We start from the raw sequence: 12,558 nt of genomic DNA on the forward strand, positions 1-12,558 counted from the left end.
CCTGGCATATTTCAAAACACAGCATTTAAAATGTTTCTTAAATAAACTGCCATAAATTGGGTTCCTGGTGACCTAAACCAGTTTCTCTTTCACAAGGTGAGCGAGGTCAGCTTGCAAAAGATACCAGAGTCAGCCATTTGCAAACAACTCAACTACAATCTGAACTCTTAAGAATTACTGAATAAAATTGCATTTCTTCTTCATTTCATTTTTTTTGTCTGTTCTAATTCATGTCTCAAATTTATATTTCTTCCATTAACTGCCTTACTTACTTGGTCATGGTTTACCTTCCTCCTATTTAAATCTGTTCTTTCTACAACTGACTTGCTGGACCTGTCGGGTAAGCTTTCTTCATCCCAGTAGAGGTGATAATATTGTTTGCCTGCTCCCTCACATTGGAATGCACAAATATCCTCCTCATCTTCAAATTCCCAGTCTTCTGTGGCAAAGAGCTGATTTGCCAGCTCAGGTTTCGGCAATGGCAGAGCCTTAACAACCCTGTCCTGTAATCAGATTAACCTACATTTTTAGATTCAAGTAACATTTAGTGTTTTTCTTCAATCTATATTGATACAACTCATCTCTAAAATGATTTTTTTACTATCCCAATTTTATATTCTACAACATGTGAAATTAGCAGCATGAACAAAATGATTAACCCAACAAGGTGGAGAGTTATGAGCAGTAAGATCCCCACACAGCTTCTCTGCTTATTTGAATAAATGTAGTGAGCAAAATACAGACAAAGATGTGTATATTTTGAAAAAGCACATTCACAAACATGTGAATTAGGTGACCAGGGAAGGCAGGAAGAATGTCCATATACAATCAATACTGCTCCGTAAAACAGGATTTTCATAGAAATCACAGATAACTAATTCCACTATCACTTGTAGTGATATGCATCACTGTGCATACACATGGGGTTAATGTAAATACATTACAACTAAGTAACCACTAGAGGGAGCATCAGAGATGTGTATATATAAATAGACAAACAGGAAGTCAAGACACTCTTCACAGGAACGGCAGCTGGTGAGCAGGACACAGACAGGCAGCTCTGATGTAACATAGTATAAGCGCTGGAGAACGAACTCATACAAATAAAGCATCTACATCAACTGTAAGACTACGAGCTTTATTCAGACACAAGGAATAATACATGGTACCAGGAGACTTTAGAACGCTTACTAGAAGGTTACGCAATATGCAGACAAAGCAAGATCGAAAACAGAAGAAAACTCATACGTGGGGAGACTTCGCTGAGTCGATGAAACTCGTTGGAACTCCACCGCAGCTGAAAACAACCAGTAATTTAAGTCATAGATGGAAAATGTTTAAACAAACGTTCAAACTATATATCGTAGCTAATGAGTTGAGCACAGCTCAAATGTAAATAGTACTTCTACCAGTAGGACATGACGCTAGAGAAATCTAGAACTGCTTTAATTACTTGAAAGGTGAAGACAACACCAAATTAGAATACTGAAAAAATTTGAAGATCACTGTAACACCAGTAACAATGCTGCTTTAAGACATTCAGTGCTTGGAGACCAAATTGCACAGGGAATGAGTGATGGGAAACTAAAACAACCAGAACAGAAAGGTTTAATGTTGGAAATCGCGATTGACAAGTGCAGATCGCAAGAAAAAAATATCTTAAAAGTTTTTAACAAGAAAAAACGCTGATAAAAGTTCTTTTCCACAGGTCTGAAGAAATTAAAATGGTGCCCGAGAACATTTTTAACTGCAAGGGAACAAAAGACACGAATCTGGGTCTGCGCATGCGCAGCAAACCACAGCCGTGCATGCGCAATTGAAAAAAGACGTTTTTGATTCAGATCGGTCTGCGCCTGCGCGGCTTAAAGAAGTTTTGGGCGCAGATCGTTCTGCGCATGCGCAAACCGTGCATGCGCAGCCAAAAGAAGATCGAACACCGTTCGCTGATGGATCTATGCAAGCCGCGTATGCGCAGTTGGACAAAAAGAGCGCACAGTTCAAAGAGGGATCAATTTACGAAAAAGCGCACAGTAAAGAAAAATCGATTTGTGCATGCGCAATCGATCCCTTCTCTTTACGTCACGAGCTTCATGACATCAGAAAACTTAGACCACGCCCACTTAAAGCAACGCTGCCCGAAAATTAAAAATAAGAGATTTAAAGCTACAAAAACAAAAAATTCAACCTCAAAAAGGTACAACATTGCCTGAACCTCTACCAGCAGTTGAAAATAACTTTTCGCAGCACCCTGGAACAAGCAGATTGCACCACCCAAAGGGAGCACAATGACAAATCCGAAACAAAAAAAGATGATTTGTTTAATCGAACAATACTACTCAGACATGGCTGAGTTATTCAGCTATGATGATCATAAAAGCATCAGCGACACGGTTGAAAAGCTCAACACGACTCTACTCATGGTAGATGACTCCAATACCATGATGCAATGGCAGATCGCCGATACACTGGATGACAGCAACCTGTCAAATACCCAAGAAGAAAACAACGCCACACAGCGAGTACGTAACAACTCCGTTGAGAGCACAGATCGACTCCACAGAGAGAACACTGCACGACTCCACACAGAGAGCGATGAAAGACTCCACAGAGAGCTCGTTGATAGACTCCAAATTGGAAGCAACTAAAGACTCCAGAGCGAAATCCATGCATGAACAAGGCCATGAAGGTCTATCAACCTTATCTGAGCAACCAGAAGCAGACTATGAAAGTCTACAAAGCTCACATAATCAACAAGAAGACAATATAAGTCTACCGACTGTATGTGAGACAAGTGACGAAGAAATCACAATTCCAATACAAGATGTGCAAGATCTCAGATCGCCTGACAGATCTCAGCTCGCCTGTACAAAAGAACTTGACAATCAAAGGACAACCACTCAGGAGTCTAGTGAGACCGCATCAATTAAAACCTCATCTACTCTTTGACAACCTACAAGAAAATTAAATCTTGACGACGTTGACTCCAGAAGAGGAGCACCAAGAGATCAAAGATGAAGCAGATCAACCAGAAATGACTCCACAAGAGGGGCACCAAGGAATCAAAGAAGAGGAATCAAATGCACCACAAATGACTGATGTTACCAAGATCAATGCAACATCAGATCATTCTCACAATCCTCAAGGAGAAACGCTCAATGAAACATCAGATACCACAAAGGATACTGACACCAATAACTTTGAGAATGACTCAAATTATCCACACGGAACAGTCATTGAGCGCAACAAGAACAATGAAAACAACAAGAAGCACAACAACAAAAACTACAAGCACAACAACATAAACAACAAGATGCGTAACAAAGACAATAACAAGCACAACAAAAACAAGAATGAAAACAACAAAAACAGAAACAAGCACGACAAAAACAACAAAGACAGAAACAACAACAATGAAACAACGACCTGTACAAAATAGTACAACTCTGCACATGAAGGACAATGCAACAGCACACGCCAAAGCAATGACAAGAGTACAAACATACCATGGCATGACAACGAATCTCACAAATTCACATTTGCTCCAGAACAAACAAGCACACCAGCTTTCAAGGCAGATGACACACTAAATCGATACCACAAGCACAGAAAAAAATCCACATCAGTCAACATCAGTGGTTCAACCATTTGAACACCTCGTGATGACTTGTTGGTTACTTACAAACAAGAACACTGACGACATTCACAAAGAAATTACAACATCAACATCACCACGTCAACAACAGAAGAAGAAAAAAACTCAACCGAATAAATTCATAAAGTTGGACTCATAAATTTTTTATTAAGTTTGGACTCATAAATATTAATTGGCTTTGTATAATCATCAATATCATCACAACTTGTACATATCATCATTGTACCTGTTTTGTACCATTTTCTTTCACAAAGTACAGAAAATATGTAAAATGAAAAAAGGGGGGATGTAGTGATATGCATCACTGTGCATACACGAGGGGTTAATGTAAATACACTACAACTAAGTAACCACTAGAGGGAACATCAGAGATGTATGTATATATATATACACATAGACAGACAGGAAGTCAAGACACTCTTCACAGGAACGGCAGCTGGTGAGCAGGACACAGACAGGCACCTCAGATGTAACATAGTATAAGCGCTGGAGCGAGAACGAACTCATACAAATAAAGCATCTACTTCAACTGTAAGACTACGAGCTTTATTCAATGAATAATACATCACTGATATTCAAACGGGTTATGAAAAACAGCATCAGTCCCCTCTTAGTCAGGAGGTGAAGGAAGTAGACAGAGGGCTCCGTCACTGGGTTTAACATTAGCAAAATCAGTTACAGAAGGGGGAAAAACATAAGCATTTAGCAGACAAGGTCTAAACACTGGTTCAATATGTGGTTTTACCCCACACTCCAGTGTTGCTTTCAGTTTAAATTGATGGATGAGTTAGGGCAGGGTTTTCAAAACCTTTCTGTCCACAGAACCATTTAGATCTACTTCGAGTACTGGCGAAACCTTTAAGAAACATTCTTATTACACTGCAGAATTAAAACATAAAAATTTGATTGTTTTTGCACAATAGGTAGAAACATAAAAAAACAAATGTATAAAATGTGTATAAATATTATAATTAAAATGTTCCTTCTTCAGCAAAGTACCCTTTTGACATTCTAATTGCAGGAGTTATTTTACTTTTGCTCACAAATTTGATTAATATTGGGAGTGCTGCTGGAGAGCCGGATTCACTCATGCATGCAGTCAATTCCTCCTCTCTCTCTCTTGTGCTCTCGCCTGGAAACGTGAAGACTTATTTTCCTGCCCTTTTAGTTCATCTGACTTCAGTATATTGCCTGCTCAAGGAGCCAATGCACAGAGAAGCCAGTCTCTGATTGGATGAGCATCGTAATAGCATTTTGTAAATGGTACACGTCATCCTTGCCAACACAGAACCCCTGAATGTATCTAAAGGAAACCGCGAATTGGGTTACCGAGGTACTAGCAGCGTTGCTTATTCTGACCAGAAAGTGCACTATGGAAGACAGCATTTGAATAAGTTGCCATGTCTGTCTCCTGCTTAAGTTAACCCTGCTAGGGTGTACCAAGGAAAACTGTTACAACACAACTTTAGTCCAAATAATAAAGGAAGTGATACTGTTGCAGATGTTCTAACTAGGATTTTCTCAAATTCTCTTGAGTCGGAAGCCATTCCTTTAGACTGGAAAATTGCACATGTCACTCTGCTCCTAAAATATACAAGGGGGGATCCCGCCAGTACGTCTGACATCAGTTGGGAAAATGGAATCTCTTATTAAGTAAGTCTTAACCAGGTACATGGAAAATCATTGTATCAACTGACAAAGTCAACACTATTTTACAAAAGAAACGCTGCGCTTGGCAAATTTAGAGTTTTTAAAAAGAGTACCCAATTCACTTTTTCCAATTAAGCGTCAATTTAGCATGGCCAATCCACCTAGCCTGCACATCTTTAGGTTGTGGGACGAAACCCACCCAAACACGGGACCTCAGTGCCGTGAGGCAGTAGTGCTAACCACTGTGCTGCCCTTGAGTTTTTTTGAAGATGTAACTACAACAGTAAAATGGATAAAGGGGAAAACCAGTGAACATAGGATTTCCAAAAGCCATAAGGTGCCACACAAAAGGTTAATGCTCAAGATATGGACTCAAGGAGGTGGGGTAATATATTAGCTTGGATAATTAGTTACCAAGAAGCAGGCGGAATGGGAAAATGAGACAATTTCAAATCAGCAAGCTGTGACGAGTGCCACAAGGATCAGTGCTAGAACCACAGCTATCTATATATTAATGACTTTGATACATTACTCTTGGTCTCTGTCCATATTTGTTGACAATATAAAACTGGGTGGGAATGAAAGTTGTGAGGAGAACACTGTAAAAAGATGTACAGGTTAACTGGGTGGTCAACAAGGTGGCAGATGGAGTGTTTGGGGAACAGAGATTATTCATTTTGGTCATAAGATCAGAAAACCTGAATATTTTATAAAAGCTGTGAAACTTGTAAATGTTGATGAGCCCCAAGACCCCATGAACAAGGAGTACAAAGTTGGCATTGAGGTACAACAATGAGGCAGGCAAAAAAAACTTTTCGGCCTTTGCTGCAATGGGTTTGGAGTAAGAGAACAAATAAGTCTTTCTTAAATTGTATGGGGCTTTGGTGAGACCACACCTGGGGTATGGTAGTCTCAATATTAAAAGAAGGATATACCTGCAGTGGACGTAGCACAGCAAAGATTCACTAGATCACTTCTTGGCCTATGCTGAAAGGTTGAGTAAATTGGGCCCATTAGTCTCTGGAATTTAGAAGAACGAGGGGTAATCTCATTGAAACATACAAGATTCTCAAAGGACTTGACAGGGTAGACACAGAGGTAATTCCCCAAGCTGTGGCATTTAGAACACTGGGGCACAGCCTTGAGAGAAGGAAATAATCATTTGAGACTGAGAAAAGAAGACATTTCACCCCTCAAAGCTTCTGCACTGTAATGATTCTGTGATAAAGAGTTATTAATCTTTGGAATTCTCTATTCCAGAAGATTGTGGCTGCTCCATAAATTGAATAGATTTAAGGTCACGATGGACAGATCTTTGGCCTCCAAGGAAACAAAGAGATAAGGGTACTGAGCAGGAAAGTGGTCGATGATCAGCTATGATCATACTGAATGGTGAAGCAGGCTCAAGGGGCCACATGGTCAACCCATTACATACTCCTGTCTATGGACAGTTACAATTAATCTATAATTAAAACAGCATGGATTTGTAATGGTCAGGTCAAGCTTGACAAATCTGATTGAATGTTTTGAAGAGGAGGGTAAAATAATGGATAGGGGACTCTAATAAAAATGTTATTTATATGGACTTTCAGACGACATTTGATAAAGCTCAGATTAGTTGAACAGCAGAATGCAATAGGGATAATGGGCAAATACGCTCATCGGCAGGATGTGACTAGTGACATCTCATAGGGGTCATGTTCAGGTCTCAACTATGTATGACTACTTGGATGGGATAGTAAGTTACACATCCACATATGTTGATGACACAAAGATAGGCAGTGTTGTTAATAGCCAAGGTGAAGAGGTGAAACTGTGGCAAACAGATTAAAATACGAGTCCCAGAATCGTTATAGCGCGGGAGATAAGTGAGATTATCTACTTTAGAACTACTATAGAACAATACTCTCTAAATGGCAAAAGGCTAGAGGCAGTGGAGTACCTAAGAGACTAAGGTATCTTGCACACATTTTGCTATAGCCATACAAAGCCAGATAACATCTGCACATACTTCAGACGTCATAGGTGGCACGGTAGCAGTGGTTAGCACTGTTGCTTCACACCGCCAGGGACCCGGGTTTGATTCCCAACTTGGGTCACTGTCTGTGTGGAGTCTGCACGTTCTCCCCGTGTCCGTGTGGGTTTCCTCCGGGTGCTCCGGTTTCCTCCCACAAGCCCTGATAAGACATGCTTGTTAGATGAATTTGACATTCTGAATTCTCCCTCAGTGTACCCAAACAGGCGCTCCCGGAGTATGGCGACTAAGGGATTTTCATAGCAACCTTATTGCAGTGTTAATGTAAGCCTACTTGTGACACTAATGTGATAATGCATACATGTGTGTATAATATAGATATTATTATATTATTGTTATTCACAAACATGTTGCATTTCCCAGGCCTGGGGACGCGAGTTCAAATCCCACCACAACACATGGTGGAATTTGAATTCAGTTTATAAATCTAAAGTATAAAGCTAGTCTCAGTGAGGTGATAATGTTGTAAAAACCCATCTGTTTCAGTGATATCCTTTAGGGAAGGAAGTCTGTCATCCTTCCCTGGTCTGGCCTACAGTGGCTCCAGAAGCACAGCAATGTGGTTGACTATTGAATGCCCTCTGAAATGGCATGGCAAGCCCCAAGTTTAAAGGAAATGTCCACATGCTAAGAATAAACAAGAACAGTTTCAAAGTGGCCAACTTAGCCGTTATCGTCTGTAGTATATCAAAAGCCCTTCATTATTTTACAGTTTTAACACTCCAAGCCAATGCGTCTCTTAAATTTGGCATTGCAACGTCCCTACAGATGCTGCCAGACCTGCTGAGATTTTCCAGCATTTTCTCTTTGGTTTCAGATTCTAGCATCCGCAGTAATTTGCCTTTATCAAGTTACATTATTTGTTTCTGTGCCAATTTTGTTTGTTTTAGGTTCCTATGACTGCCTTGGAAATTTTACAATTTTTCACATCCTATCATAAAACTTCAGCAAAAGACTGAGACTTGGGATGGATTTTTAAAAAATAGATAAATTTAAAGTTCCTAATTCAGTTTTTTCCAATTAAAGGGCAATCCACCTACCCTGCGCATCTCTGGGTTGTGGGGGTGAGACCCACGCAGACACAGGGAGAATATGCAAACTCCACAGAGACCCGGGGCCGGGATCGAACCCGGGTCCTTGGCGTTGAGGCAGAAGTGGTAACCACTACACCACCTAGATAGGGTGGAATTTTATGATCCTGTTGCAGCAGAGGCTAGGCCGTAAAATGTGACAACCCGTTCAAAACTCCATTAGCTTCGGCAAGACCATAAAATCCTGCCAACGTAAAATTCCACTCATGGAGTGAACCATACCAAAGTTGAAGTCAGTAACAAAATACAAGGCAAATCAGGAAAGTTGACCAATTGACACTAAACTTGGATTTTAAAACTTAAAATTGTAGGATGAAGAAAGGAAAGGCTGAGTGGTAAGACAGTCTACAGTTCATGAGGTCTGATAAAGAATGAGTCAGATTAATAGCAGAAAGAACACGTGTAACAGCATTTTTGGACTGTAATTTTTTAAAAAATAGTTTACAGAATTTGGGGATAGCCCAGCATTTATTGCCCATCCCTAGTTACCCTTCAGAAGGTTGTGGTGAGTTGCCTTCTTGACCGCTGCAGTTCCCGAGGTGCAGGTACATCCACAGTGCTGTCAGGGAGGGAATTCCAGGAATTTGACTCAGTGACAGTGAAGGAATGGCGATATCAGGGTGGTGAGTGACTGAGAGGGAAACCTCCAGGTGATTTGATTTTTTGCAAGTAAAGTTAAAACCAGCAATATCTACACTTGTGCCAATAGAGGGGTGAAGGGCTACAACGGAAGGCTTGCAGGAATTTGTAGACAGCACAAGTGAGGCTATATTTATACTACGGCCAGCATTGAATGTGGCTAAGCATGCTCAGGTGATCAGAGGGTAGAGTCAAAGAACACTCTAGTGAATAGACCTCCCCAGGTGCTAACTGTAGACAAGAAATGAAACAGGAACAGAACTATAAACAATTTTGTTTGGATACAGACATGAAAAACGGAACATGAAACTTGGCCAGAAGCACTCTGAACAAACCTTTTGGCTGATGCCGAATGTTGAGGTCCAGCAGAGATTGTTGTATTCCCTAAAGTATAGATGTTTGAGTTAACCACGAGCATTGATGACTTAAGATAACTGAAGAAAATATGTTTTATGCCCTACATGTTTCCCTTCAACATAACGTAGGCCATTCTCATCAGGGGCATTGGTTTTCCAGGATTTAGCTGCACAAAGACTTCAAACTAATGACATTAAATAACAGTATACAACAAATAAGCAGGCTCTTCAGCTCAACTAGTCTGTGTCAGATATCCCAAACAACACTCTTCCCATTCCACCGATCTTACCTTGGTGGAAGGTCTTTGAACCTCCATTAATCTCATGTACCTGTCCAGCTCCTTCTTGAAGGCATCTAAGTAAGCCATTTGCCCCATTTTCTCTGGTAGCGAATTCCACGGTCTAAGTGGATTTATTAGTAAATAAATATTTCTGGCCTCTAATTTTGCATAAGGGCAACGTAAAAGTAACAAAGAATCTACGATGGCGCCCAAAGGACTGATGTCTAAATATGTAATCTTTCCAGCAACTCGTGCAACCAAGCCTGTGCCAAGCTTGGTGCTTTGCATTCCTTTGGGCACAACTGGGAAGACCAAGAGAGGAGCCCCAATGTTTGAGCAGTCCAGGATCTCCATAGATTTTGCCCAGGCTTGAACGAGAACATTCCCGTTTCACTGCATCAGAGCATTAAAACATGGGAGACAGAGGTTAAGAATGATAAGTCCAACTCAACTGATGTAGAGAATGGGTGCTGAAGGTTACCTCTGACACCGAGGGGCCATTGTCTCTCACTACCTTACACTAAGTACTGCCCTTCTCTACAAAAGGATTTCCATTAGTCTCTTTTTCCATGTTCACTTTCACTGCTGTCCATGCCTCTCTTAGTGTTTGCTCCACCCCCTTATGCATTATATAATCCATCACATTTCTCCTCTTCAACTCTGAAGAAGTATCATATGGACTCAAGACGTAAACTCTGTTTCTTTCTGCACGCCAAACCTGCTGCATTTATCCAGCATTTTCTGTTTTTATTTTAAACCTCCAGCATCTGCAATATTTTGTTTTTATATTAGTGTTTCATTTACAGCCATTTCTCTTCCAGGATTGCCTTCCTTGAAGAAGTACTGCTTTTCTCTCCGACTGGATTTCTGTATGTCTCATTTACTATGTTGACCTTCACCTCATTCCATTTCCCTCCTGGCATTTGCTCCACCTTAGAAAGTATAAATTTTCTTTTTCCAATTAAGGGGCAATTTGACGTGGTCAATCCACCTACCCTGCACATCTTTGGGCTGTGGGGGTGAAACCCACGCAGAAACGGGGAGAATGTGCAACCTCCACATGGACAGTAACCCGGGGCCAGGATTGAACCAGGGTCCTCGGCGCCATGAGGCAGCAGTGTTAACTACTGGGTCACCCAGCCACCCTAGTATACTGTATAAAACCCATCACATTTCTCAGCTCCGAAGAGTCATATGGACTTGTGACTTGTTGTGACCGAAGGTAAGGACTTCACACGTAGCCAGACAGGCAGGATACAACTAGCTTTAACTACTCCTCCTCAATACAATAGTCTTTGACTCTCCACTCCCGGCTCAGGGTCCTCTTCCCCGACCTGCTCCCAGGCCGGGATTTATAAGCTGTGGGGAATCCTCCAACTGGGAGGAAACTTTGGCCTAATCACATGGGGAATTTGTATTCCAAGATGGAGGACAGGAATCTAATACAAGGTAGGTTCAAACCCCTTTGGGGGTCGTAACACTCTCCCCTCCCAAGTCAGGAGAAATGTCCATATCTTTCGGCGGCGGTCCCTGGATTACGTGGACAGTGGTCAGGGGTCCATAGCCTGCAAATCCGGCCCAAAAGGCGTGTAGCACCCCAGAGAACGTTGTTTTCTTGAAGAGCGGCAAAGTTGGAGCTGCTCGGCCAGCGAGGCTGTCAGCGCTATCACCGGCGGTACATGGTCGATTGGCGGCCCAATGCCCATGTTGGATCTATCGTCGCTGTCGTTGGACGAACTTGCCGTTGAGACGGCCACCTCGGCTTCCTGACTTCCAACGGCCGGCAGGCACAGAGAGAGGGGATCCAGCCTTGGTGGGACCTTGAAAATCCCCAAAGGCAGCACACACGGGATGCTGGCCAGATCCAGAATGGGTCGTCTCGACATTGCTCCAGCGGCTCCTGGTCCGGTCGAAGCATGTGGTCCTGGGTGGCAGTGTGCTTAATTTTCCTGCGCCCAGACCGTGTAGGACACCAGGCCTGTTATGTGGACAACCACGCCAGGGATCTATGTGGGTCCTGCCCCAAAATTCCGGATGTAGACCGCGTTGCCCGTCTCGAAGGTGCAGATCTTTGGGCCGTGAATGGAGTCCCTTCTAGAGCGGTTTGAGGAAGTCGTCCGGATAAACGGCCAAATGTGGTAACCCGCGTAGTATGTCCCCCATGACACACTGGAAGATCACGCAGGCTGAGGAGACTCCAAACGGGTATATTCGTACATACCCCGATGGGTGTTGATTGTTACGTACGTCCGCGACCCTGGGGCGAGCATCAGCTGGCGGTATCATAGAATTTACAGTGCAGAAGGAGGCCATTCGGCCCATCGAGCCTGCACCAGCCCTTGAAAGAGCAACCCACGAAACCCCATACCTCCACTCGATCCCCACACCTCCACCCTATCCCCGTGACCACATCTAACCTTTTTTGGACACAAAGGGCAATTTATCATAGCCAATCCACCTAACCTTCATATCTCTTGACTGTGGGAGGAAACAGGAGCACCCGGAGGAAACCCACGCAGACACAGTGACCCAAGCCAGGAATCGAACCCGGGACCCCGGAGCTGCGAAGCAACTGTGCCAACCACTGTGCTACTCGCCACACGTAATTTTAAAAGTAGAAAATTCCATCCTTCATAAGACATAGTAGCGGAAGTAAGGCCATTCGGCCCATCGAGTCCACTCCACCATTCAATCATGGCTGATTTCAACTCCATTTACCCTCTCTCTCTCCATAGCCCTTAATTCCTCGAGAAATCAAGAATTTATCAACTTCTGTCTTAAAGACACTCAACGTCCCGGCCTCCACCGCCCTCTGTGGCAATGAATTCCACAGACCCACCACTCTCTGGCTGAA

The 12,558-nt window shown here is 42.5% G+C and overlaps 1 protein-coding gene across 1 annotated transcript in view; it reads right to left on the reverse strand.

The window, feature by feature from the left end:
- Positions 1 to 9,800, reverse strand: part of LOC140393479 (uncharacterized) — a 74,801-nt gene extending 65,001 nt beyond the window's left edge. The window contains exons 1-2 of the mRNA XM_072479804.1: positions 9,714 to 9,800; positions 273 to 503 (exon numbers count right to left, since the gene is read on the reverse strand). Of these exons, the coding sequence (XP_072335905.1) occupies positions 273 to 503; positions 9,714 to 9,800 (318 nt within the window). The remainder of the gene's footprint in view (positions 1 to 272; positions 504 to 9,713) is intronic.
- Between the last annotated feature and the right edge of the window lie 2,758 nt (positions 9,801 to 12,558).

This window comes from Scyliorhinus torazame, chromosome 17 (genome assembly GCF_047496885.1).
Source record: "Scyliorhinus torazame isolate Kashiwa2021f chromosome 17, sScyTor2.1, whole genome shotgun sequence".
In the NCBI taxonomy this organism is placed as follows: domain Eukaryota; kingdom Metazoa; phylum Chordata; class Chondrichthyes; order Carcharhiniformes; family Scyliorhinidae; genus Scyliorhinus; species Scyliorhinus torazame.